At 42.3% G+C, this 27,502-nt stretch overlaps 1 protein-coding gene and 1 long non-coding RNA gene across 3 annotated transcripts in view; one reads left to right on the top strand and one right to left on the bottom strand.

The window, feature by feature from the left end:
* Window positions 1–4,580: 4,580 nt before the first annotated feature.
* Window positions 4,581–7,205, bottom strand: LOC133153877 (uncharacterized). Its single transcript, XR_009714407.1, has 2 exons — window positions 5,685–7,205; window positions 4,581–5,598 (listed from the first exon to the last, which is right to left on the bottom strand). It is a non-coding gene; the product is annotated as an uncharacterized LOC133153877 (long non-coding RNA).
* The window catches only part of LOC133153860 (storkhead-box protein 2-like), a 56,893-nt gene continuing 34,884 nt past the window's right edge, over window positions 5,494–27,502 (top strand). The window contains exon 1 of one of the 2 annotated variants that reach the window (XM_061278076.1): window positions 5,494–5,833. In XM_061278076.1, coding sequence (XP_061134060.1) covers window positions 5,494–5,833 — 340 coding nt within the window. Of the gene's footprint in view, window positions 5,834–13,640; window positions 15,357–27,502 lie in introns of those variants that run through there. The other variant, XM_061278084.1, reaches the window with a different exon arrangement.

Here is a 27,502-nt window from a genome sequence, read left to right as displayed (position 1 = left end):
CTGTGGCAGGTGGCGGCGATTCCGCTGATAGGGGGGCGTGGTCCTGTCACAGGTGGCGCCGGTACGTGACAAGTAGATGCAAGAGATGCCTTTCTACAGTGCAGATTAGACGAAGAGAGCAGTTACACCACCACGTTCTGGACGCCGTGGGGCAGGAAGCGGTGGTTAAAGCTGCTGTTTGGAGTGTCTGTGGCCCCAGAGATTTACCAGCGAAAGCAGCATGAGCTACTGGCAGGGTTAAATGGGGTGGAACCTATAGCAGATGACATATTGATTGTGGGGTGTGGGGGGACAGATGAGATAGCCACACGGGACCATGATACAAAGCTGTTAGCGCTCATGCAAAGATGCAGGGAGGTAAAGCTAAGATTGAGTTTAAGGAAACTAGTGTTCAGGGTCAGAGAGCTCAACTTTCACGGACACATCCTATCAGCGGAGGGCCTTAAAGCAGACCCGGAGAAAATCAGAACGGTCCAGGACATGCCACACCCCGAGGACGCCAAGGCCGTGCAGCGATTCATTGGGTTTGTGACCTACCTCGCAAGGTTCATGCCACGCCTCTCTGAGGTCTGTGAGCCACTACGGAGATTGTTGGACAAAGATGTCCCATGGCATTGGCTGCCAAAACACGACGCAGCGGTCGAGGAGATTAAGCGACTCGTCACGTCGGCCCCGATCCTGCGATACTACGATGTGACCAAGCCAGTCACCATACAGAGTGACGCGAGTCAGAAGGGACTTGGCTGTTGCCTGCTGCAGGAGAATCAGCCGGTAAGCTTTGCTTCGCGGGCACTTACTCAGACGGAGCGGAACTATGCACAAATCGAGAAGGAATGTCTGAGCATAGTGTTCGCGTGTCAGCGATTTCATTACTATTTGTATGGGCGGGGGGAGATCACAGCGGAAACCGACCACAAGCCACTCATCTCCATTTTCACCAAGCCACTCCTCTCGGCGCCCAAATGACTCCAGAGCATGCTGCTCACACTAGTACAGGGATACAATCTAAAGGTGGTGTACAAGCCAGGGCCCGACATGCACCTCAGTGACACCTTGAGTAGGGCCACGGCTTCACCGCAGGGGCCTGGCACGAGATATTCGAAACAGACTTTTTGCTACATGCAGAGAGCACAAGTGGACGCTGAACAGATAAATCAGGCTGAGCATCTGAACGTCACCAGCCAACGGCTGAGGCAGATTAAATTGCACACAGTGGGTGATGGGAGTCTTCAGCTGTTGCAGGAGGTAGTGCTCCGTGGTTGGCCAGATTGCCGGGAGAACACTTCAATCAGAGAATACTGGTCCATCAGGGACGAGATCAGCGCACAGGATGGAGTGCTTTTCAAGAGTCAGCGAGTCATAGTGCCCAAATCATTGCGTGCTGAAATGTTGAAACGCATCCATGCCAGCCATGTAGGAGGAGATGCCTGAGACAGGCCAGGGACACGCTATACTGGCCCAACATGCACGGTGAGATCAAGGACTATGTGAGCCAGTGCTCAGCCTGCAACGAATATGCATACGGACAGCGACGGGAGACGATGATGTCCCATGCACTCCCTACACGACCATGGCAGATCCTTAGCATGGATCTGTTCACGCAGGCTGGCAGGGACTTTCTGATCATGGTTGATCATTATTCGGATTTCTGGGAAGTAGAGTTGCTCCCGGATCTTTCAACTGAGACCACGGTGCTGAGGTGCAAGGCCCAGTTTACACGGCACGGTCAGCCTGATCGGGTAATTACAGACTGTGGTGCCCAGTTCGACTGCGAAACGTTCAGGAGGTTTGTGAGAGACTAGGACTTTGACCATGTCAAATCCTCTCCCAGGTACCCAAAATCAAATGGGAAGGCTGAGTCAGCCGTGAAGATTGTCAAGAGCCTGTGCAAGAGGGCAGCAAGGGCGGGGACCGACCCTTGGCTGGCCATCTTGCAGTGGAGGAATACGCCTACGGAAGGCGGACGTCAAGCGCAGCGCATTCGCTTCTCTCCCGGGGAGGGGGGGGGGGGGTACTAGTGTGACGTCAAATCAAACGCTGCGCGTTCGCTTCTCTTCCCCGGGTGCTAATCGGACGTCAAGCGCTTTGTGTGGCGGGCTCCATCCAGTGTGGAAACTGAGAAGTGCTCAAGCTGTTGTGCGGGCCACATTCAATTATGTTTTCAGAATTTGCTGCGGGCCAATAAAAACTGGACCGCGGGCCGCAGTTGGCCCGCGGGCCGTAGTTTGGACACCACTACTTTAGCTACATCTACATATGTCACACACATACACACACGGACCCACGCACGCACGCACGCACGCACGCACACACGTTTTATATTTATATTAGTATTTTCTGTATGTCATTTATACTATGTATTAATATAGTATCTACATGTTCGGAACTATTATTTAATGTTGTAATGATAACATGCACTTATATATACATATATATATACACTTATATACACTTATTGATACACAAAAAAAATTATGTATGTTAAAAATGAGAGGGTGACACAACTTCGCAGACTTTCACATATCGCGGGTGGTTTTGGAACCAATTATCCGCGATAAACGAGGGATTACTGTATTGAGTCATTACTTCTGAATTTTGGATCTCAAAGCAGGCAAAATAAACTGGGCAAAACAATTCAAGGTTGTATGAGAACATCACATGACTTCCTTCTTGTTAACCTTGGGTTTATTAGTCACACCTATGAAAGCCTATGAAAAATAATGCATTCAGTTCAGAACAAAAAAGTAAAATGGAATCAAGAGTGTAGTGTTTTAGCCTCAAAGTACTTCACCCTAAGGATGACACAAAACTCCTGAACAGTGAAATCAGGAACTTATTTTGTGCATATTTCCCCTTAAAATCAACTTAGTATTGTTGTGAATTTTTATTCTGGTATCCACTTTTTCACCATTTTGTTTGGAAGACCAGCTGACCATCGAAGAGAATTCACCACAGTATAAAGTACAAAGTATAATATACGTTTGCCCTGCCTATCATTCCAAATTTGCCAAAAATAATATAGGTCCACTCATGTTAGGGTACTATCAAACAGTGGAAGCACAACTAAGTCATGTCTGCCATCTGACTTGTGGGTGGTGATATTACAACTTAAAACAGGGATTGTCAACCGATGGTCCGCTGCCCCTAGTGGTCCGTGGCGGCATTGCAGGGTTGCAAAATTGGAAATGGAAAATAATTGTAACATTTTTTAAAAACAAAATAGATGTATTATTTAGACTTTATTTACTTTCCAGCTAATGTTGTGAATATTTACCCATCCCAATTGTGTCAAATGTAGATAAGGTTCCCAAAATAGACACACAGACTCAACTAAATAACCTGTATAGGTGTATCCTCCTTCGGTGAAAAACAAAATAATATTCCGCCAAAGCAGTTGTCCCCGAGTTGCCTCTTAGTTGCAATGGTGGTCCTTCGGACAAAAACTGTTAAACCCCAGACTTAAAACATAAACATTCTCTTTAGGTGCATAATACAGTGGAACCCTGCTATTTGTGAGAGATAGAGTATCCCCTGGCTTGGAAAGAGCAAAAATCTCTATGATTGACGGCCCGTGTAAATGCATTGGGGAACATTTTGTTTTATTGTGAACATGACACGTGAGCTTCTTCTTGCCCATCCCTGATATTAGGCAAGACGTCATCAACAAATACCGTAATTTTCCATGTATAATACGCCCCCCATGCATAATACGCACCCTAGAAATGACATGTCGATGCTGGAAAAAAGCCTGTACCCATGTATAATACGCACCCAAATTTTGACTCCTACTTAAGTCCGTAAACGTAAAATTATTTCAGAAAAAAGATCATCTTTGGGAACAACCGGATGTTATTCTGCCGGTCAGTATCACTGCGCATGCGCTAGCAAACTTGATAGCAAAGAAATGTTTCGGATTTGTGTAGGGTACATTGTGACAGCAAACGAGCAGGTGATCGAGCAAGCGTCTGATACGAGAGCATTGTGTTCGTATGGAGCGTGTTTGAAGTGAACAGCAGAGAAGAAAGGAACAAGGCAAAGTGTTGTGAAATAAAATATTACCTGTAATACACATTTAGGTAGAAAACTGAACTCTCGCTCTTTATTTGGCTGACTTGTCTTGCGCATCCGTTCTGAGCATCTGTAATGGCAGCCTCCGTATGATATCCGGTTTGCGATGGAGATTAAAAAACAAACAATATTTGACAATAACACACCATCAAGGATTGCACCATCGCATCAAACGATGTCGTCAATTATGAATTTTACTGACTAAGTGTGTTGGGCAGGATGGTTGAATGCCAGCTCAGTGGCCCAGTGGTTTGAGTGCCCGCCCTGAGACTGGAAGGTTGTGGGTTCATACCCCGGCCGGGTCATACCAAAGACTGTAAACATGGGATCCATTGCCTCCCTGCTTGGCACTCAGCATTAAGGGTTGGAATTGGGGGTTAGAAGGAGTGGAGCTCTTTACAAGCCCTAGGCTTCGTCTCCCTCCTTGCACAGTTATTGATATAATAATATGTGCTAAACAATAAACTAAACTAAACTAATGCGATGCGCGATTGACAACAAACAAGAAGAGAGGTGATTTCAAGTTTTATTTCGAGGGAGATTTTCTTCAAAAATTGTTGTATCCATGCATAATGCGCACCCCAGATTTTAGGACGATAAATTAGTTAAATTTGGGCATTATGCATGGAAAATCACGGTATTTTGATTACTGGTGTGGAGAGGCAAAAAAAGCTTTTTTGGGTTGTTGGTGGTCAGAACGAAAACTATTTCACATACTGCACTTTACAGTGATTACTTTACAGTCTTAATTTGAAAATGTATCCGGGATAAAGTGCTATCTCTGGTCAACATCCTCTTGACGCAACCTCCGTACCTGGATGAGGCGGATCCGTACCTCGGCAGTGTCCTCGCCCACCCACGGCTCGTACCAGGCACGTTACGGAGCTCAGACCTTCACTCGGAGGTTTGCCACCCTCATCGTAAATTGTGACTAAAAAGCATGCAGCCGGCGTCCCACCGCACTTGATGCTGCCAGAACGAGAAAAGAGGGTCAGTCGCCGCATCTGTTGCCTGGGCGAATTTATTAAATGCTAGCATTCAGCTAGGTGCATTCAACGGTAACGACGTGGGTTTTATTTGAAAAATCAGTTAAATCACGAATGACATCTCGTGGTTCTGGTGGATTGCGCTCCACGTGACTATTTGGTAAATAATGGACCCACTAAATGGTGTGCGAAAACCTGTCTAAAGGCAAGGGCGGACCTGAATGAGTTGGAATGGATTTGGCGTGAAGCTGCAAGGAGGTAACGGCAGCTAGGCTGCTAGCTTGATGGCCATTGACTTGTGCGAAGGATATTATGCGGCTACTGTACAGCATCGCTGTTGCTAGCTAACATGGACTTGATGTTGCCCATCGAGCTCGATGCAGTTGGAGAAAGATAAATAACGATGATAACGCTGAAATCGGCAACCAGCTAGGCGAGCATGGAGTCCTTTCTGCAGATCGCTCCCCACTCTCTGGCCATCGTGCTGTCCAGGGTCGGTGCAGGGGAGGCGGTGGGGGCGGCCGGAGTGTCAGAGAGCGACGAGCTGCCGAGACACCACACCGGCTATGAGATATTTGCCGATTTCAAAGCGGAAAACACTCAGCATCACGTATGGAACCAACGGATTACCGAGGCTGTGTCCGAGACTTTCTTCCTGGGATGGATAGACGAGCATGTGCTGCTTATTCAGGGGAAGGAGGACCACCTGGAAGTACTGAGGGAGGGATGGATGCGGAGGTCCCTCAACCCGCCGAGGGGATTCACCATCAAATATCTGGGTAAGCCTTCCACGTTTTATCTGCCGTGGGAATGAAACAGCTCATCCTAAAAATTTATATAGTTTTACAGGACTGTGTCAATGGGCAACTGGCATTTCAGGTCACAAGTGGCATTTGAGCATCTCTGTATTTTGTCAGCCAAAATAATGGTGCCTTTAATATTTATTTGTGTGTTTTTTAGCAATCACTGAAATCAAATTTGGGGCAGCAAGGTAGAACCGTAGTTAGCACGTCCGCCTCACAGTGCAGAGGTCCTGGGTTCCGCCTCTGGCCTTCCTGTGTGGAGCTTGCATGTTGCTTGCGTGGGTTTCCTCTTGGTACTCCGGTTTCCTCCCACATTCCCAAAACATGCATGATAGGTCAATTGAGCACTCCAATTTGCCCGTAGGTGTGAGTGCGAATGGTTGTCTATGTGAGCCCTGCGATTGGCTGGCAATGGGTTCAGGGTGTCCCCCGCCTACTGCCCGATGACTGCTGGGATAGGCTCCAGCACGCCCGCGACCTCCGTGGGGACAAGTGGTACAGAAAATGAATGGGTGGATGAAATCGAATTTACCCCGAGTGAGAACTATCAAAAGCTGTTTTTGTCCACTCAAGAACCGTTACGGCTGTATGTAATGTGTCAGCTGCATAGTATTTCGGCTGCTTACACATATTCTGGTATCTTCAAACAAATTTGGATGAGGGCTCATCAACGGTCACTTTGGAATAGCTACTGTGGTCCAATGTTTAGTTTTGCGCTATTCTTGAGTGTTTTAGCCGCATCGTTGCTTAAAACTGTGTTGTGTGGAATTTACTAATACCAAGATAAATTGTTATAGTCTGTCATTTTTTTCACCCTTAGAAAACTTGTCTTCTCCCCTACCTTCCGAATAGAATTGGAAGGCTTGCTTGAACAAAACTGCACACTGCTATTTTCAGTGGAACTGGAATGTGAGACGCCAACAAGATCAGATTACAACGCTACACAGTTACCATACACCTCACTCATGACAATAAAGCTCCATGAACATGTATTTGAGCAGATGTCTGGTCATTTGGTACCAAGCTGCACAGAAAAAAACAAAACAAAACATTTTTATCAACGATTAATTCAGGACAAGACGCTCGTCCCAGTCACGTAACATGTTTCCCCAGTCGAGCCCGCAAAGCCACGGCGCAGATACTTAATAGTGAGTTTTATTGTTATGGGGGTTTTATTATAAATGTATTATACATTTATATAAAGGCCGGTCCGTGAATATATTGTCTGACATGTAACCGGTCCGTGGCGCATAAAAATTTGGGAGCAGCTTTATTAGAGATTTGCACCACCCTGTGGCAGAGTGCATAAATTAAATCTCTAAGTGCCATACACAGGTTTCACACCCATACAATTTATGTGGGTTACAGGTCCGGGCTTCAATATAGGCTTATGAAACCAAAAATCGTTTAATCAATTTATTTTTATCCCAGTCCTATTATCAACTGTTAAATGACAATGAAAGACAGGTCTCCAGCGGTGGAGAGACTGTGATCAAACACGTCGCCGCTTACCCATCCGCCTTGGATTTTTATTTTTTATTTTTAAGAGAGTAAAAAGGGGAGGGGAATCTAATCAGCCTGCGGTGCCTTCCACCTAATGGCCAAACCACCACTGGCTGAGGCTACCTAGCTGATCCTAGCAGTAGCATTATACTTGTCTCAAAGACTAAGTCTTATAAGGACACATGTCCGTAACCTCAATTTGTAACCTGACAACCCTTTGTATGATCGCAAGCACTCACCTGTGCTGTGAGATGTGTCGACATCCGGGTACTGCCAATCTGGCAGGGTTTTTTCCCCTATCTGCCGTAGTTGAAAAAAGTACTCCAGGCACTTGATCAATCAGTAATGTCTAATATCATTTTCAGTTTGTGTATGTACCGTATTGGCGCGAATATAAGACAACCCTGATATAAGACGACCCCCCTCTTTTTCAAGACTGAAGTTTGAAAAAAGACTTTTTGAACACCAAATTTAATTTTTTATACAGAAAAGAATTACAGTAAATCTGAAACAAATTATGATAATATATTTGTGAGAAAAAGCATGTTATTTTGCCTCATTCAAATCATGCAAAAACTGTATCACATCTTAATATCTGAACATTTAAATATGTAAACTAAAGTGCAATCACATTTGTAAATGAATGGCTTCTGGTTTTTGAAATGTAAATAAACCAATCTACTGTGATAAAACAACAAAACTGCAATAACTTCATTAATCATCAAAGTGAAGTCTAACTAACTGTAGTCTTGAAACAAATCTGAATAAGGAAAAACATTGCAATAAATTAATGCAAATTGCTCCCGCTATTGTTGGGGAGCCTGAGGACTGTATAGGGGGTTGGCTCGGATGGTTATGCTCTTTTCGCCCCCGGGTGTCGGTCAGAACACGAGGGAAGACGTGGTTCAGTTTTGATTGCTTTACTGAATCATTAGCAAAAAGTAACAGGCACTGTAGCTCATAGGGGCATACAGGCAAACTGGCAAAAGGGTATAGGCACAAGTTTGGTGGTAAGGATGTGAGAGCAGGTGTGTGTACAGTAATCGCTCGTTTATCGCGGATAATGGGTTCCGAAAACCACCCGCTTTAAGTGAAATCCGCAAAGTACAGTCACCCTCCCATCTGTAAATATATATTTTTTTATCTGTACATTTTTTGTGTCAATAAATGTATATGAAACCATTTAAGTGCATATTCTTTTATGAGAATATTAAATAATTGTTTCAAACATGTAAATAATACATTAATAGTATAAGTAACATACAAAAATTTTTGTATAAATATTGAAAATATAAATATTATGCGTGTGTGCGTGTAACACACGCAGAAATACTGGGCAGGCTAATGGGCTAGCGGAAAGATGCTAATTCGCGATCGTGCTAACACGCGAAAACTAATGAACATTTGACACCTGATCGTTCATTTCTCTTGTTAGGAGACCCACTTACATCGTCAATGACACCCGTACCACTGTAACCGACATATGTACACGAACGTAAAACAGAAGTGGTATCGCCTGAAAACGGCCTTCAAAACAAATCACCGTACCTCAAATTAAAGCAGGCTGAATAACATAAATAACATGGAGAATTCTTAACACATACTGTAAATATGTTTTTTGAACAACTTTCATTATTGTACATTTTTTATAACAAGGTACAAGTGTACATACTGTAAATATGTTTTAGAACTCTTTTATTATCATAACAATTTTTCTATTAGAAGGTACAACACTAAATATGTTTTTAGAACTCTTATTATTATAACATTTTTTTTAGAAAAAGGTACAAATGTACGCACTGCAATTGTGTGGGCACTCCTTGCCTTCCGCTGGCGTGTGGGCAAGGTTTGTGCCATAATTCCTCAATTTATACATTTTATTTTGACTTTTAATTTTTTTTTAATTTTGGAAAAAAATCTGCGATGTAATGAAACCGTGATAAACAAACCGCGATGTAGTGAGGGATTACTGTAGTGTACATGGGTGAGTCTTTGGGTGTGTGAATGTGATTCTTGTGTGTTATTGTGTGAAGGGTGTGTGTGTGCGTGTGCGTGTGCGCGTGTGTGGTGTGTGGTTCTGCAACAGACAGAAATACAGCACGTAAGTCAACGCTCAACTTCTGACGTCACTCAATACTAGTAGACGGCACACATTACATAACTAACTGCATGTAACGATTCCATTATACTAAATAACCATAAATGAAATACTCTCGCCAACACACCAAACATAAGTCATCGCGACAACAAAATACATTTGCTGGCGACCGTTAGTCGCTGTGCTGCTGCGTAACGGCTACTGGTACGATGCGAGGCAAATTTAAAGGAGCGCGCTAAAGCTATCAATCAAACGGCACACACATGAAACAAACTGCGATCAGTCAAACGGCACAACAGTAGACAGTAGTAACAATGAAATGTATATACTCACTTTGTGTCAAAGACGCACACGATCACAGCAGCATACTCAGTCGATGCCAGCAACTTTTAGCTTACCACTGCGCACAAGCTCCAAAAATAGCGATACGCTGAGGTAACTCACGCGCGACTTAAGGAACGGTGACGTAACTTTCCAACATTTTAACATCAACATAGGAACCTTTCTAACAGCTATTTTTATTACTCTTCTTTGTGACAGGGGTTCGCTTTGACCTGGGGAATTAAGTTCAGCATTTGCTTTAAAGATATCTGGCACGTTTAGCGTTGTGAATGGGTATAATGTCTAGTCCCCGAATGTAAGATAACCCCCACTTTCTCAGTCTTATTTCAATGCAAAAAACATCGTCTTATATTCGGGCCAATACGGTATCTCCATTACAGTATGTCCTTTGCATCAAAGTGAGATGTGAATTCATTTAGGATGTTGACGGATAAATGCTAGTTTTATCACTACGCTCTGTTGTTAGTGATTGGTATGCTGGTGCTACTTTCCTGCCAAGGTGGCTGTGTAAACAAATATCACATGATGTCCGAAGCTCTGTTGTATGTCCTAATATTTTGATGAGTGAGCTTTTTTCACAGTTTTACTGCCTTCTGCGGGTTGCAAACGCACTAACACAACTATGCTTAAACATGCAGTTCAGTAATTGTTCACACAGGGCCATGCAATACCTTAGCGTTTTAATCGGCAAACACTTGAAGTATACTACTCCATGATGTTGTTTTTCCCAAGAGAAAAAAATGTTTGCGGCTGCATTGTACGCTGTGATGGGCACTTTAAAAATGTTGCCATTCCGTCCTCCATCCTTCGTCCCTAACCTGAGCACCCTTTCATCATTATACATAATATAGTTGTCCCCGTCCTCATCTGCGCTGTCCTTGTAAAGGGCTTCCGGCCCGCATCCGTCCATCATCATTCCAAAAAAACCCAAATAAAACTTACGGGCATGGCCACAATTTACGAGTTATTTAAAAACGGGAAAAAAAAAACCTGAAAAAGATAGATCAAAAGATACCAACTACAGATTAATAAAATGTTCCAATTACCATATTTTCCGCACCATGAGACGCTTTGGGTTGAAAAGCACAGACTCAATTGCGGGGTCTATTTTGTATTTAATCCACACATAGTGGGCACCACATTATGACTTACGGTAAACAAAAGAAACGTCATGGGAGCAAGACCGTGAGTTCGTTTGTACTTTATTCTACTTTTTAACCATGTACTCTACTGTACTCACGTTATTGTTAATGGATATTCATACGCAAATCCGTCCAAGTCCTCATCTTCTGTATCCAAATTAAACAGTTGGGCAAGTTCGCCATTAAACATGCCAAGTTTCTTCTCGTCATTGTCTCGTCGTTGTCACGTTGCTCTTCTGCAATGATCCTGGCTTTCCAGAAAGCTCTAATTGTGCCTCGTAAGCATGTCTTTTTGTCTATGCCATTTAAGAGGGTCCTAATGCTGTTTTCTTGGCACAAACGATAGTATTTATTTATCAATGGCGGCGGAGGTACGTTCTCAACGTGTTTGATGCAGTCCTCTGATTGGTTTACAGCCCCGATCTACGTATAATGTAATGTCCTCTGATTGGTTCATCGGGTCTTCATATTATGCCTCTATAATACGGAAGCCACACAAAACAACTTTACAGATTTTGGAATTTGGTCCACACAAAAGGCGCACCTTATTAAAAGGCGCACGTTCGGTTTTTGAGAAAATGAAGTGTGCCTTTTGGTGCGGAAAATACGGTAATAAAAAATATATGCAGAAAATTACCCAACCAATACATTTCAACGGGCATCGATTATATGTGGATTTTTGCTATTCGCGGGTTGACCTAGTCCCTATTCACCGTGAATGTAGATCTGGGGTCAGTCGGGGTCAACTGTAAATAATATAAATGGTTAAAAACCTAACTTTTTGTCTTACCAGTAGTTTTGTGTCACATTTAAAGTCTACTTCCTGGGTAAAGGGAGCAACATTGTAACGTTTGATGAATATGTAATATGTTGGGAATGGATGTGACGTCCAAAACCGCTGTCGGTTGACCCCGATCAAAAGGTTGGGCACTCCTGGTGTAAAGTCTTACTGCTGACCTACTGAATACAGAAATAGTATGATGCTTTTATATACTGCTATAATGTGTCGTGTTCTCGAGATGATCAACATAGTACTAGAATGCCTGACTCTCCTTCCTCAAATCAGATATCTGGCATAGTCCAAAGATTGGCTTTACAGAAACAAGATGTTACAAGGCTCCAGAGCAGGGGTGGGCAGACTACGGCCCGCGGGCCACATCCGGCCCACGTGACCGTTTAATCCGGCCCGCCAACCCTGAATAAATTGTATTATTAAACTTTTTTTGGGGTCATTTTGCCTGCAATGACTGCGTTTCCCCAGTAGATAGGGAACCGCTCACCTGTGCATTTACTACCGGAAGCCGTGTCAGAAAGCTCAGTGCACACTCACAAGTGCGTGTACGTACTCAGTAGTACGGACATGGCGCACTCGCGCTCTATTTGTATCAGTCCCGAATTTAGAGCGTGGGCTGTGACAACAGCATTCTTGTAATTCACGCGCTGAGCTTTCAGATACGGTTTTACGCTAAAGCCACCTACAAACCTTCCCCTGGAATCCTTCTATTAAAATGAGTCGCCCAAGGAAAAGCAAGGTGAAGACAGTGCCGAGTGTTTAAAAAAGAGTGGCCAATTTGGCTCGACGTACGCGACGTGACGTTCAGCCACATGAACATCAACATAAACCCGTCACAGATCGAGGTAAACGGACCAACACCTCGGATCTCTCCTGAGAATTGCCACAACAAATTTTACTCCAGACTATGACGCACTAGCAAAAAAGGGAGACCAACAACACTGTTCCCAATGAAAATGAAGGGGAGGCTCTCAAGTTTGTTGTAAAAAATGCATTTTGAATATGATTTGTACACATAGCAGGGATTGAAACTAGCGACCATTCTCATTTTCAAACAATGCAGGATGCTCAAGGACATTGATGCACCACCTGTTTGCGACTAATCTTAACCTGTAAAGTTCTTAAGGCTTACTTTAAGGAAGTGTTTCCCATTTCCTCACCTCTGTTACCAGGTATTTGTGAGTTAAAACTCTGCTCTGATTTTCAGATACCCCTCACCGTGTTGCCGTTTTGATTACTTTATTTGGATGTATGCTTTCACCGATTCTCCAAGATGATATATTTGGTCAGAATGTTTGCCGTTTGATGTGATCTCATAAGAGAAACATCTTTCATTAATCTGACCTGCAGGCACTGAAGTGATGGAGACTGTTATTCATAATAACAGTGTCGTATTTAATGAGAATCACTGATAGCAGTTTTTTAGTGAATTATTTATTTATTTATTTATTTATTTTTAATGCTGTTAATAAATGCATTTGTTTTCAAAGAAATTGTTTGGAATATCCATGCTTTACTACCTACTAAAGGCCAAAATCTTTTATGCAATGACCTTTACAGGTCGCTTATATTACTTCACACAAACACTACGTCCATCTGCTCCTGGTTCGGCCCTCCGGTCCAAATTTAGAACCCAGTTCGGGCCGCGAGTCAAAAGGTTTGCCCACCCCTGCTCCAGAGCAGTGGTCTCCAATTTCTTTCTGCCGTGGACTGGTTCATACAAGTGGATGTTTTTACAGACTGCCAAGTTAGCTAAGCTAAGTTAAAAAAAAAAAAAGAAAAAAGTACCAAATGACCTGCGGGCTGCTACCGAGTCACAAAACTCCTTGGTACGTACGTTGGTTCTAAGTTCACAAAGTTCAAGCCCTAACATCACATAGAAAGGCTATTTTGGGTCTCATCAGTTCACAACATGTGGTTCTATTCTTCATCTTTCTAATGAGTGGTGTGTAGCCTCTGTACTTTTGTTCAGGAAGTCTTTTGGAAGCACTTGATTGTGATACGCTCATTCCAGACCTGCGCCCTCAGTTGTTGTTAAAGTAATCACTATAGTTCTTCTGTTACAGCTCTAACAATGTTTATCATCAATTGCTGCTGATTTCCTTAACATTCAACACAAGTGTTTTTTTTCCTCATCATGTCACCAAGCATAGCGAAATTTTCCAATTGTTTCGTTGTCATGCAGCCAGTTGAGTGATTGGCAGTACAATGTTGGTATTGATGCAAAGTTCATGCGCCAGTGTGTCAACAGACCAAAAAAAAATGCCTATTGCCCGTGTTGCTGTGTGGGTTGCAGCATTTGGTCAACATTCAGCCAGCTAAAAAGTCTCATTTTGATTGGCTGGTTCATGGAATTTTTGATTCTACACAATAAGGCTTTACAAAGATGAATTCAGCTTTCTCATGTGTATATTTTCTATGAATGGACGGCAGCCTCCAGTTTTTGTAACAGGAGTGAAATAAGTGGGTGGGTTTACAAGAATCCAGCCCCCCCTCCCCTCTCTTTGCCCACTTTCTGTCCCTCCTCTCCGCCCTCCTCTCCCACAACACCGAACACAGGCAGAGAGAACAGACGAGACGAGAGAGCTGGAGAGCAAAGTGACGTGACCAAGGAGAAGACAAAGAAAAGTGGAGGCAGTTTTTGCTCTATTCAGGACATAGCACATCTTGTTGATTTATTTTAATGTTTCTTCTGGGTTTTTTTTTTTATCTACAAGACCTCCAACATCCCTTGGTTAAGCTTTTGTTGGGTCTCAAATGACAACAGCTTCTACCCAAAAGCATTTGTCAACGGACTGCTAGAGCAATGTGAATGGGTAGTCATTGAAGAGAGGAGCATAGCTGTTTTTCCCATGGATGTTTTGTTGTCCGCTCTCCTCCCTCCATTTGCTTTCTTTTGTATCAGCGCGCCCTCCCTCTTTCCCTTTTTCCTTCGCTTGGCTGCACAGGCTTTTTTTTTGTGATACATCAGCTCCTTCCCAAAGACCTCTTTGACCTGTACCAACATTGTTGTCCCCTAGACTTGGTCCTGCTGCTTGAGAATTGGTCACCCAATTTCTCTGCACTGCTACGTTTAGTTTTATGCATTTGTGCCAGGTATACAGTATTTGCGGTCCAATGACTTGCTGTGCTGTAACACATTTTTTCGTGATTTTGTGATTATTTTTGGTCATGTCACCAGCGACATGGCCATGAATGTATTCCCCCCACACACACAAAATGGTGGTTGTTTGATTTTCAGTAATTGACTTGAAATATTGGTTCTGCAGAATGGAATTCACGTGATAAGTTGCAAGCAAGAACCCTCGAGTCTTTTACCTGCAGGCTCCAACATCCATCTTGCTTGTTTTCAACTCAGCCTTGTAGATAAAATTATCGCTTGTTTTTTTTGTCCGCCACCCAATGTGGTGAGGATGAAGAAGACACACAGCAGCGCTTTGAGGCGGGCATGGCCCAGCTCTGAACTGTCAGAGCGGCTACTGTCACCACCAGCCTGTGCAGAGCCTCACAGGAGCCGACGCTCTCACAGTGAAAAGGACTACAGAATCCACAAACACAGGAAGAAGAGCCACTATCCTCCACAGTATGTGTGTCAGAGTCCACCTGCTTACTTTCATCCAGGTACTGTGCACACTTCTCCGGAGAGATTGTTTCTGACTTGATAGAGCTTCTTAAGATTCTTGGACTGTCTTTACTTGGAATTAATTCTTAAATTTGCTTTTGCAAAATGAGTGCTGTTTTTGTCAATCAAGTTTAATCTCTAAAAAAAGGGAACTTCGGGACTACTGACTACTGCTGCATTGTTAGCTGATGATCGTTGTTGCCATGGATACAATCCAGCATTTTTGACATGCTATCATGAGTCTGATTGGTTCCATTTAGTGTAATGTAGTACAGTAATCCCTCGTTTATCGCGGATAATTGGTTCCAAGACCACCCGCAATATGTGAAAATCTGCGAAGTAGTGTCACCCTCTCATTTTTAACATGCATACATTTTTGGGGTATCAATAAGTGTATATTAAGCCATATAAGTGCATATGTTATCATTAGAACATTAAATAATAGTTTCAAACATGTAAATACTATATTAATATGTAGTATAATTGACATAGAGAAAGTAATGTATAAATAATATAAATATGATGTGTGTGTGTAGGTAGTGTGGCTATTGATGTGGGTTAGAGGTTGAAATAAATGTGTCCCAATTACGTATTTTCTCTAGAAAAATACATTGTGATCTATTTAGAGGTGCAATGATTTATCAACAAAAAATCTTTTAAGTAATTGATAATGATTTCTGATAATATATTATTTTGTTAGCTTTTTTAATTTAAAATTGTAAGCGCCTTTTGAATTTTGGCTTGTCAACAGCTAATATTGTCAAAGCTCTGTCATCTTCCGTGAAAGCAGACTGATTCTATTTGTGTTAAATTACAAAAAAAAGCATTTGCCTTAACTTTGAAAAACAATTATAAATACATTAGGAACCAAAATGGTAACCGAATACTAATTATTTCACAGTGTTTGTGCAGAAAACATGAATTAATGCCCTGTTTTTGAATAAATGGATCGGAATTACAACATGATTTTATCTGATTCATCAATAGATCGACAGATTTATTGATGATTCAAAATAATCATTAGTTGGAGCCCTAGATCTATTTCAAGATTAGGGTATTTTGTTGTTTATTTTTACAGCGCCATGAAGCAACAGTGCTTAGGCTTTTTACTACACGTTTAAATTTACTGTAAGAAATGCATTTGATAGAATTGTGTTCTTCATCAGTGACTCCATCACCAAACTTCAGGCATGCACCCATGGTACTCAAACATGTATCCTTTAACCCACGATGAAAAAAGGGACCTTTTTTTCCTTAGAGCAAGTCAAGTCAAACGTTTTCTCTACAATATGTACTATGTGCCACCAGTAGTTTAAACACGTCATTCTGACTGATATTGCGTTTGTGGAATATGAATTAGGCAGCAAAATCCACCTGTTTTTAATCTATCAAGGGTCAGCCATTTTGTCACTCTTACAATGCCCAAGGGCTCGTGTAGGCTTTGTCCGAATGTCACTCATTCACTATATAGTACCGCGCTGATGTGACACGTGAAAGTAGTTCTCTCATTCTTTTTGGCGATTCGGACATCCAGCTCACTACTTTTCTCCTTGTTTCATATCAGGTGACCACCGTAAATGTAATTAGAAAGCGTTGAATAAAGATCGCCGACTATTTATTAGAAATAAAGAAATATATATTTCAACTGTATTCATTTCCTTTGTTGTACATCTTTTCAATTAAATAAAATGAATCGATTATAAGCGGCACAGTGGGGCATTGGTTCACCTTACAGCTCAAAGGTGCAGGGTTCGAATCCGGCTCTGGGCTTCCCGTGTGAAGTTTGCATATTCTGTGATAATGTAATTTTGTGTCGACAGCAAGTGGCAAAATACCAACACCCTGAGGTGGCTAAGAACTGGTGTTGTTTGCTGCTTAATTCATATTGCAGAGACACATTAATCAAACGCGGTCATTCGACTCGTTGGGACAGGAACTGCAAAGAAAATTTTTAACTTCCCTTTAATTCATATTCAAATAAAACTTAGCAATTCCATCCAAAAACCTTCATCTTTTTTGCCTTCTTTGTTTTCTTCTTTCCGGCAGCTACGAGGACCATTTATCTAATTTTCAACACTAATGTGTGCAATAATAACCGACCCAGATTCTATCGTTGGCCAAAATGGAATGTGAGATTCTACCTAAAGCGACACAAAAGCGATGATGGTCCATTTTTCGTGAACTATCCCAGTTTGTCTTCTTTTTATTAGGAAAATGAAAAAAGTTATCATTTTCTATTTTATCCATCCATTCATTATGGAGAAATAATGAAACAACTAATGCCTTAAAAAATACCCACTTCTAACGAGGAATAGGGCCACTCAACCCCTTCTCTTCAAGTCTTGGTTGATGACATCACGGAAGGAAGCGATCACAATTTCCCCATTGGAAATCATTGTTCAGACATCGCTTCAAATGTAAAATCAATAGGGATCAACCAGCCATAAAATGCATGTGGACATCTCTACTCATTTCAACCTCTGAAAACCTCATAAAATGATTTGCCTTTCCATGGCTGATTTAAGAGCAAGAAATGAGCAGCCTCTCTGCAGCTCGTCTATTTCCTTTTACCAGTCGCCAACACACGCAAACACGACGTGTTCCGAAAGGCTTTATGTAAGCTGAGTTGTTCATAGGTTGTAATATATCGAATTGAAATCGGTAAGGGTTCATTTGACTTGCATTTACCCTGAAGTCCACGTATGGAGTATCACCTCCACCACCTCTCCAAAAAGGAGGTGCTTTAAACGGCCACACTCAGCTGAAGGATTGGCCTCCTGGCTGCCGGTGCTCCCAATCAGGAGGAGTCGGGACACGTGACAATTTTACGCGTTTGTTCTTTTATTTACTGTAAAAGTACAATACATGCACAGAACATTGTGGGAATGGTTATTAAGGGAATGGAAAAGGTTTATGTCACATAAAAATATTGGGGAGGGTTCACAAAGCCTTAATATTGTGTGTAGGACCACAATGCAACACGAGATTCATGCGCAACCATGACTCACTACGGTTTCGCTATGCATGATGTCCCCTGGGTTAGTGTAGTGTGTTAATCCTGAAGGTGCACACTTTGCAATGCTTCACAAGGTTAACTACACTTCTAGCTTCTAATACTTCTAACTACACTGACAGCCCTCTAGCAGCCAACAAGAAATAAAATATTTCAAGTTCCAATACAATAGTGTACATACATATACCGTTTCTATTTCGTGGATCTATCTTATTTGCGAGTGGTTCTGGGATGCGTCTCCCGCGATAAACGAGGGATCACTGTACATTGATCCTTTCCTTTTGCGAGGGATCACTGTACATTGATCCTTTCCTTTTGCGTGTTGCTACACCCAGCCACAACGCATCTATTAGGCATCTTTGCTGCTCTAAATGTTCAGAGAATCATGTATTTCAAAACAACAGGACATTTCCTAAGCTTAGTAGCCTGAAACAAGAGTAACATGCATTCGCTTCCCTCTGTGACGTAGTCAGGCTGATGTGTCAATCAAGCAGGCTCCACCCAAAAAATAGGCGTCAGTAAGTCCACCGCCACTCTATTCCAAATTACCATTAAATTACTTCTGAGTGTTTTTTAGGGGGGGAATTGTCATATTGACATCATTTTTTAATACAGTCCTATCACATAAGTGCTAATGTTGGGCTCGCTTTACTGGCCCTTTAAAAAAAAAAGAACATTTGGAACTAAAATAACAAAACAAAACACCAACCTGTTAAAACGTAGCAATGGCAATTTGTCTATTGATTATATCAATATGTTTTCAATATATTAATATGTTTTCAAATAATTGAATGTCTGGCTTTTGAAAACATTTCTGGCAATTTAGGGTGTAGATAAAGCACTATAAAAGTCTTCTGCAAATTAATATTTAGGAGTTTTATTTTCATTTATTCTACCGTAAATAGTGGCGCTTGCAAACCTTTAAGGCAGAGATTTTGCTCAGATATTTTTATCTTTGCATTTGACTCAAGTAATTGTTGCAAATATAAGGTCCCCAACCACTGGCCCACGACAATTTGCAATTAGCAAATTTGTTAGATACACCATGACAATAGGGTTGGGCGATATGTCCCCAAATTCATATCACGGTATCAATTGCATCCCTTCACGGTAAAGTTATACATAGATCACTCTATAAAATTAAGGGTAGAATGTTTAATTAATGATTTAATAACTTTGTTGTTCACGAATAGGTAGATTATATACTCAATTAGAGAAGCTAAATTGATAAGATCATGATAGACTGAGCAAATCTGGAGCCAATTAATCACATTTCTTCGTGGAGGCTTAGCAAAACGAATCTCCTGTTGCATTGTGGTCCAGTACACAATATTAAAGCTTTTTAAATCCTCCCCAATAAGTTTACGCTACATAAACCTTTCTTATCCGCTTAATAGCCATTGCCACACTGTTCTGTGCATGTGATGTACCTTTACAGTAAATAAAAGATATTGTCACATGTCCCGACTCCTTCTGCACAGGTTGGTGCGCCTGGCCAGCTGCCGCCTCCTGCTCTTGAACTCAGTCATGTCCGCAGTGACGCACATTACTCAGATGCACGCCCCGCGCTATCAGGGCTCATTGCCGCTGTCCCAACTCCTGGACAGCAGTGCTTTCTTTCCTACATGCGCGGCAGCCAGCCACGCACCCCGCGCTTGTTCTCAGTGAAGCGCATTGCTCAGAGGCACGCACTGCACTATGAGCGGTCATCGTTGTTGTCCCGACCTTCCTTTGAGCGCGGCTGTGACACACTTTCGGGCGTCGCCAATACGGAACGGTGTCTGCTAAACTTGTCTTGTGTTACCCGCTAAATAGGGCGTATATATAGACAGGATTCGTCAGTCAGTTCTCGCCGTTTCGTCTGCTTTGACACACGCACGCACGCCTGCCACCTGATTCCCGTTTGCCTGATCCGCTGTGTAGCGGTACACCTGTCTGGTTGTCTGCCTTGACACACGCACACCTGCTGCCTGATTCTCGTTTGCCTGATCTGCTGTGTAACGAGATGCCACTACGACGTGAATTTGCTGACCGGCTTGTCAGTCGCCTTGTGCACCCGCTCTGCTGCCTCCATTTTCCTCTTTTTGCATTGTTGCACATGGTTGTCCTGCCTCACTCATGACAAGCTGGCTGCCACGGTTCACGCGCGTCTCCACAGTGACGTACATTGCTCAGAGGCACGCCCGGCGCGAGCAGCGTGTATTTAGACGGCGTTCTCCCATCACTTATACACACGCAAAGTAGCGCATTCGCGAGAGGTGAAGCGCGAAGTGGCGAGGGATCACTGATTTCGCGCTTCACCTATTACAGCCTCAGTGCATTGATTTTTGCTGATTGGTTTTTATGAAAACAAATAATGCAGATGTATTTGTTGCATCGTGGCTTTTTGGGGCGTCTCTTCGAGCGCGGGGCTTTGTCTGCCCATATGGCTTTACAGCACACTATTGGCCGGTAGAGGAGATGATACCAATGGGAACATGTTGATCTGTATTCTTGCCGCTGATTGGCTTAGAGCTGTAAGAGCAGTTGAAACCACGCTTTATCTCAGCCTCCCGCTACGGATCCATTCTTCCACTTCGTTGGCGTCAGCAGAAGCGTCTCTGATTTACGCTTCGTTTTGTCACAAACGAGGCAGGATAACCAAATGCAACATAAGCTCTTTATTTGGGGAAAGGATACAAGGAGGGCTGGAAGCGGGCAACGTTAGCCTCAGCACTCTCGAGCATTCGCCCGCCCGCCGCAACGTTATCTTACGGACATCGGCTTGCCTCGGTAAACCTAACTGGCAGCACTGATGCGACAACATCCGCCTTATTTTCGGCAGCTTTTTGGCGCTACTTTTGTCACATCATTTCTCCTTGTTAACTTAACCTACAAAGAGAACTAAGTGTTTTTACACTGCCACAATGTGAATTTGCAATCGGGTTTTCATCACTTGTAGATGAGTTATTTAGTTAAGATAGTCTTGTGCGGATATCATGAAAACATTGACTCTACATTGCGAGGGGTCTTGGAACCAATTTATCAGCAATAAACGAGGGATCACTGTAAAGCAAAATTGGAGATGTGTCTGTTCTTTAAGTGCAAGATTATGATGGAAACGATTCAGTAAGGTTGTTTGGATCTAAATGATTGGGCAGTTGTACTTGAGTTTTGAATGTACTGTTATCATTTTTGTATTTTGATGAAAGCATCAGCAAGTTCTCAGGGCTTCCGCTGGTCTCATAGTAACCGTTGAATGGCTGTTTTGTGATGACTGGGAATGAAGACCAGCAGCTCTCAGCAGGAGAAACTCTGTGCATTCTGAAGCTGTTGGCTCTTATTCTTCCATGCTTACACACTTCCATTGTAAATAATCCTATATTTGTTTGGTGACTAACTGAGCTGAATAAGTTGGTGTCCTGTGACTTGTCCTATTATGTCGACAATTGACAAATGCAGTTTCAGTCTATGGCCTTTTATTATAAACTTAAATCGCTCAGTCCTTGATCCTAACAAACTAAAAATGACTTTTGCTGTCAGTAACGTTACATGTACTATTTTTCCCAAATGGTTAATAAATGTCCACTCTTAATTCTGACCAACTTAATTGAATGTCAGCATATTGTAGCTTGGTCATAAGGTATTATATCTGGATTGTGAGTATGAAACAGCTGACTTGTGCAGTCGTAAGGATGTAACAATAGCGAGTATTGTACTGAGACAAACAAGGCTCTGACTTTTTCCTGGCTTCTGCACACAAATGTCCAAAATCCAAATACAATTCCGCTCTGTTCACAAATATTCAACATTGGAGCTTTGTTGCAACTAAGATTCTATCATCGTTATGCTTAAAATATATATATAAGCACATATCTTATGTCCAACCGTAGTGGATGCATGTTCTGTACCGATCAATGTTACATTTCTTTAGTGATGAAAAAAAATGGTGTCCCATTTATGCAAGTATAATTTACTCCCCCAGGAATCTGCAGAGAAAAAGTGTAGATTCTGCAAAGAACAATCCCGATTCTGTGGCTTGAAAGTTGAATTCCCGCAGGCATTCAATAATGTGAAAATGATTAGTAACAAAGCAAATTAATGTAATCATGAGATAATAATACTGTCAGGAAAATATTTGCAAAACCAAATCACTTTGAAACATGGTTTTGAAATAATTATCAGTATTCTCTTTGTCCCTCTTGTGCAGATTTATTTAATGCTATCAATAATAATAATAATAATAATACATTTAGTTTGCATTACTTATGAAGTGCAAAACATATGACCAAATTGTGGATTTGAACAAATAATATTAAAGCAAAGATTTAAAAAGTGTAATTTATCCACTTAACCTGCACACGGTATAATCAACAATGTTGACAATAACGTTGTTTAAGCATAACTGTGTTTCTAACAGCATTGATTTTGGGCAACAATGTTAATTAATTACTGTCTTGTTAAAACACCAATAATATAATCAATAAATGATCATATAATTGTGTAATCAATAAATTCCTTATAGTTATGATGCTCTTGTAATTGAAGATGTATTCTGGCACACTTGGACAAAGCACTATATATCAAAATGTTTATTACACCTACGTGGTTGTGAACAATATCATTGCCACTACACCATAAAATGTAAGTGGCATCGCTGGGAGGTCATTGTTTTGTGTCCTCAGTCATGGTTTCATAAAGTGGAATGCATATGTGTCCAGTCTTGCTCTACACATTCATGGAAAAACCACCCAAAGTAAAAAGCAGTGTTTAAGTTTAGAATAGCGGCAAATCAATAGATTGTTGTTTTATGTGGCTTTTTCGATGAGATTGGAAGCCACCAATCTCAGTATGTCGGTGACCATTTCATCTTCTATGACTGATAAATGTTGACTGAGAAGTGGCCCGGTGAGGATTTAGTACAAGAGCCAATGCCCAAGAAGAACAAAAAAAAGTTGCATTTCACAGACACTTTTTTTTTTACTATATGGATTTAAGATGACAGATGATTCCCATGCACGAAGCCCAATATGTGGCAAGCGACCCCCTCCCCCCCATGAGTCAATGATGCCTTTAAAACTGATTCATTGAAAAATGTAAGTGCCTTGAGAGCGTCATACTTTGTGGCAAATCGCATAGCTAAGGCTTATGTGTCATTCAATATTAGTGAGAAATAGTGGATTTGCGTTTATTGCACATTTTGAAACAGACGAAATGCTTCTTTTATTGTATCAGCGTTTTTTTATTGCCCACGATGACTTTTCCCAAAAGTCAATGCTGTTGCTGAAAAAAGGTTGCAAGGAAACATTGGAAACCCAGCGCAAGAGTACTGTAATTATTTGTGAATATTTTTGTGTTTTTAATACCACAAAATGGCAGCATGAGAATCATATACATACAGGCACATGCAAAATCAAAAGGCCATGAACATAGTTAATAATCATTAATCACATCAAAGCTTGCAAAATGTTAAAATGATGGCTCTGGGAATTGTGCTAAAAAAATAAACGGGAAAAATGCAGAGAACATTGTGAAGATAAGATAAGATAAGATAAGAGGAACTTTATTAATCTCACGTGTGAGAAACTGCATGTAACAACAGCCCGATTTACAGGAAGGTACAAGTAGGGGGATAAAGGTGCAAAAAGAGACTTCTGGACCGTAGTCCTCCGGCATAAAAAATAGAATACAATATAAAAAGAAAAATATGGAAAAATAACAACAATTGTAGTAAAACTAAAAATATAAGATATGAATATTTACAAAAAGAAGAAGATAAAAAAGTAGTGGTAAAGTGTCATAAAGTGTATGAAGTGTATGAGTTTAGTAATGCTAATAAAAGAAATGAAAGAAATAGTGCACGGGTTATGGAAGTGAAATAGATCTAGGCATTATGTGGCAGAGGATATTGCACATTGGGCTTAAATTGCACATTGGGATTAAGAATTGCACGTTATGGGGAAAGTATTGCACGGAAGGATGTGTTTACAGGTTGTCATTGTACAGCCTGATTGCGGTGGGGATGAAGGAGCAGCGGTAGCGTTCCTTCTTACACGGGGGGAGTCCGAGTCTCTGACTGAAGGAGCTGCTCAAGTTCTCCAAGGTCAGATGCAGTGGGTGAGAGGGGTTGTTCCTGATGGATGCAAGCCTGGCTAGCACCCTCCTCTCGCCCACCTCCTCAACAGTGTCTAGAGGGCAGCCCACCACAGAGCTGGCCCTCTTAACCAGTTTGTTGAGCCTCTTCCTATCCCTCTCTGTGCTGCTCGGAGCCCAACAGACCACAGCGTAGAGGATAGCAGAGGCTACCACTGAGTCATAAAAGGTTTTTAGCAGAGGCCTGCTCACTCCAAAGGAGCTGAGTCTCCTCAGGAGATGGAGGCGGCTCTGTCCCTTCTTGTAGACGGCGTTCATGTGATCCGTCCAGTTCAGTTTATTGTTGAGGTGAACACCCAGGTACCTGAAACTGTCCACGACCTCAATGTCCTGACCCTGGATGTTCACCGGTGAGTGGGGAGGTGCTCCTCTCCTAAAGTCAATCACCAGCTCCTTCGTCTTACTGGTGTTCAAGCACAGGTGATTGTGCTCACACCAGTCCACAAAGGCGCTGATGGCCGACAGGTACTCCAGTTCGCCCCCCTTAGACATACAGCCAACTATAGTTGAGTCATCGGAGAACTTCTGGAGATGACAGATGTCAGTGTTATACGTGAAGTCCGAGTTGTACAGTGTGAAAAGAAATGGGGACAGGACTGTGCCCTGAGGTGCTCCAGTGCTGCAGACTACCACCTCTGATCGGCAGCCACGCAGTTGCACGTACTGGGGCCGGTTAGTGAGGTAGTCAATGGTCCAGTCAGTGAGGTGATGGTCCACTCCAGTGCCTAGCAGCTTCACTCGTAGCAGGGCCGGCGAGATGGTGTTGAAGGCACTGGAGAAGTCAAAGAACATGACCCTCACAGCGCTGGCGGCGGACTCCAGGTGGGTGAGCGTCCGCTGCAGCAGGTAGATGACGGCGTCTTCCACCCCAATGCCGATCTTGTAGGCAAACTGCAGCGGATCCAGAGTGGGGCTCACCACGGAGCGGAGGTGGCTGAGGACCAGGCGTTCCATCACCTTCATGATGTGGGAAGTGAGGGCGACGGGTCTGAAGTGGGCCGGTTCCTTGGCGTGCGGTGTTTTGGGAACTGGGACGATGGAGGACGTCTTCCATGCGCTAGGCACCTTCGCCAGGCTGAGGCTCAGGTTGAGGAGGTAGCACAGAACATGGCAGAGATCATCAGCACATGTCCGTAGCACAAGAACCTGTGTATCGGGCAGGCACACAGCAGTGGTACCTCGATATACAATAATCCCTCTTTTATCGTGGATAATTGGTTCCAAAAACCACGCGCGATAAGTGAAATCCGCGAAGTACGGTCACCAACAAGAAGTTCTGGGCCGGCTAACGAGTTAGCGGAAAGATGCTAATTCACGATCGGGTGAAAACGAACTTCTAAAGGAACGTAAACAAACATTTGGAGGTTAGGTTATACACGTTTCCTCAATTTAGAAGTTTTATTTTGACTTTTAAATGTTTTTTTAATTTGGGAAAAAAATCCGCGATGTAGTGAAGCCGCGATAAACAAAATGCGAAGTAGTGAGGGATTACTGTACTCTTTCCTTGTCTTTACGACCACGCACATACAAACAATCACAAAATATACCCTAAAACATTGAACATTACGCCAAATGTTGACGTCTTTACTGTGAGCCAAGTCAGCGTTTACTTTCATCAGCAATGGCCCTGCGGTCTTATTCAAAGAAATGACATGGATGTCAGTATTTTACACACAATTTAGAGTTGGGGGAAAAAAAACAGTGGTCTTGCTCATTGGTATTGGCACCCTTTCATTTTTGCATTCATTGCCAAAAAGGTATTTTTTTTTGTCGGTCTAGAAAGGATTGTGGTTTGTCCAGGTACTCTTTGGCAAAGTTGTTAGTCGTTTCTTTTTATATGCTTGTCTCAGAAGTGGTGTCTTCTTTTGCCTTAGCACGTAATGCTTATTGATCCATTTATGAGTTTTCCGACAGTCATAGAACGCACCTTGGGTCAAGGCAGAACTTGAGTGAGCTTCTCAAGATGGAAATTGAAAAATCTTTTCTTCATGTTTTCATTTAAAACAAGCTGGTACTGTCTGCCGCACGGCCACGGCTTCCACCTTCCACTCAATGCATGCATGCTCCCGTGGCAGGGGATACAGATTTTCATGGGGGTAATTACTTTGACACGATCATGCCCAATCATAACAGCAACATAGACATGACTTTGCGGAGGAAAAGCTTTTTACCACTTCAGACAGGCACATACACGGTGGCCTGTAAATGCATCCGTGTAAAATGAAGTACTGGAATCTCGCGGTCCATTACAGTCTCGTGTATATACTATGTACCGTAATTTCCAGACTATATGCCCCTACTTTTTGCACTAGCTTTGAACCCCGCGTTTTTTTTGTCCAATGCGGCTTGGTAGTACAGGTAATAGAAATGAGGCCATATCATATTAAAACACTTGGGTCTTATAGTCCGGTGCGATTTATATATGAACAAAACAGGATTTCCCCCTTATTTGTGTGCGTGCGTGTATATATATATACAGGACTGTCTCAGGACTGTCTCAGAAAATGTGATAAAGTTCTTTATTTTCTGTAATACAATTAAAACAACAAAAATGTCATACATTCTGGATTCATTACAAATCAACTGAAATATTGCAAGCCTTTTATTATTTTAATATTGCTGATTATGGCATACAGCTTAAGAAAACTCAAATATCCAATCTCAAAATATTAGAATATCATGAAAAAGTATACTAGTAGGGTATTCAATTAATCACTTGAATGGTCTGATTAACTCGAAACTTCTGCAAAGGTTTCCTGAGCCTTGAAAAACACTCAGCTTGGTTCAGTAAACTAAATGACAAGAATGGGGAAGACTGCTGATCTGACTGCTGTCCAGATGACCATCATTGATCTCCTCCATCAGGAGGGTAAGACACAAAAAGACATTTCTCAAAGAGCAAGCTGTTCACCAAGTGCAGTTTCAAAGCACATCCACAAAAAGGCTATTGGAAGGGGGAAATGTGGTAGGAAACGCTGCACAATCAAGAGAGATGTCCGC

Source organism: Syngnathus typhle, linkage group LG1, assembly GCF_033458585.1.
Source record: "Syngnathus typhle isolate RoL2023-S1 ecotype Sweden linkage group LG1, RoL_Styp_1.0, whole genome shotgun sequence".
NCBI lineage: Eukaryota > Metazoa > Chordata > Actinopteri > Syngnathiformes > Syngnathidae > Syngnathus > Syngnathus typhle.
This window is presented reverse-complemented; position numbering and strand designations above follow the sequence as displayed.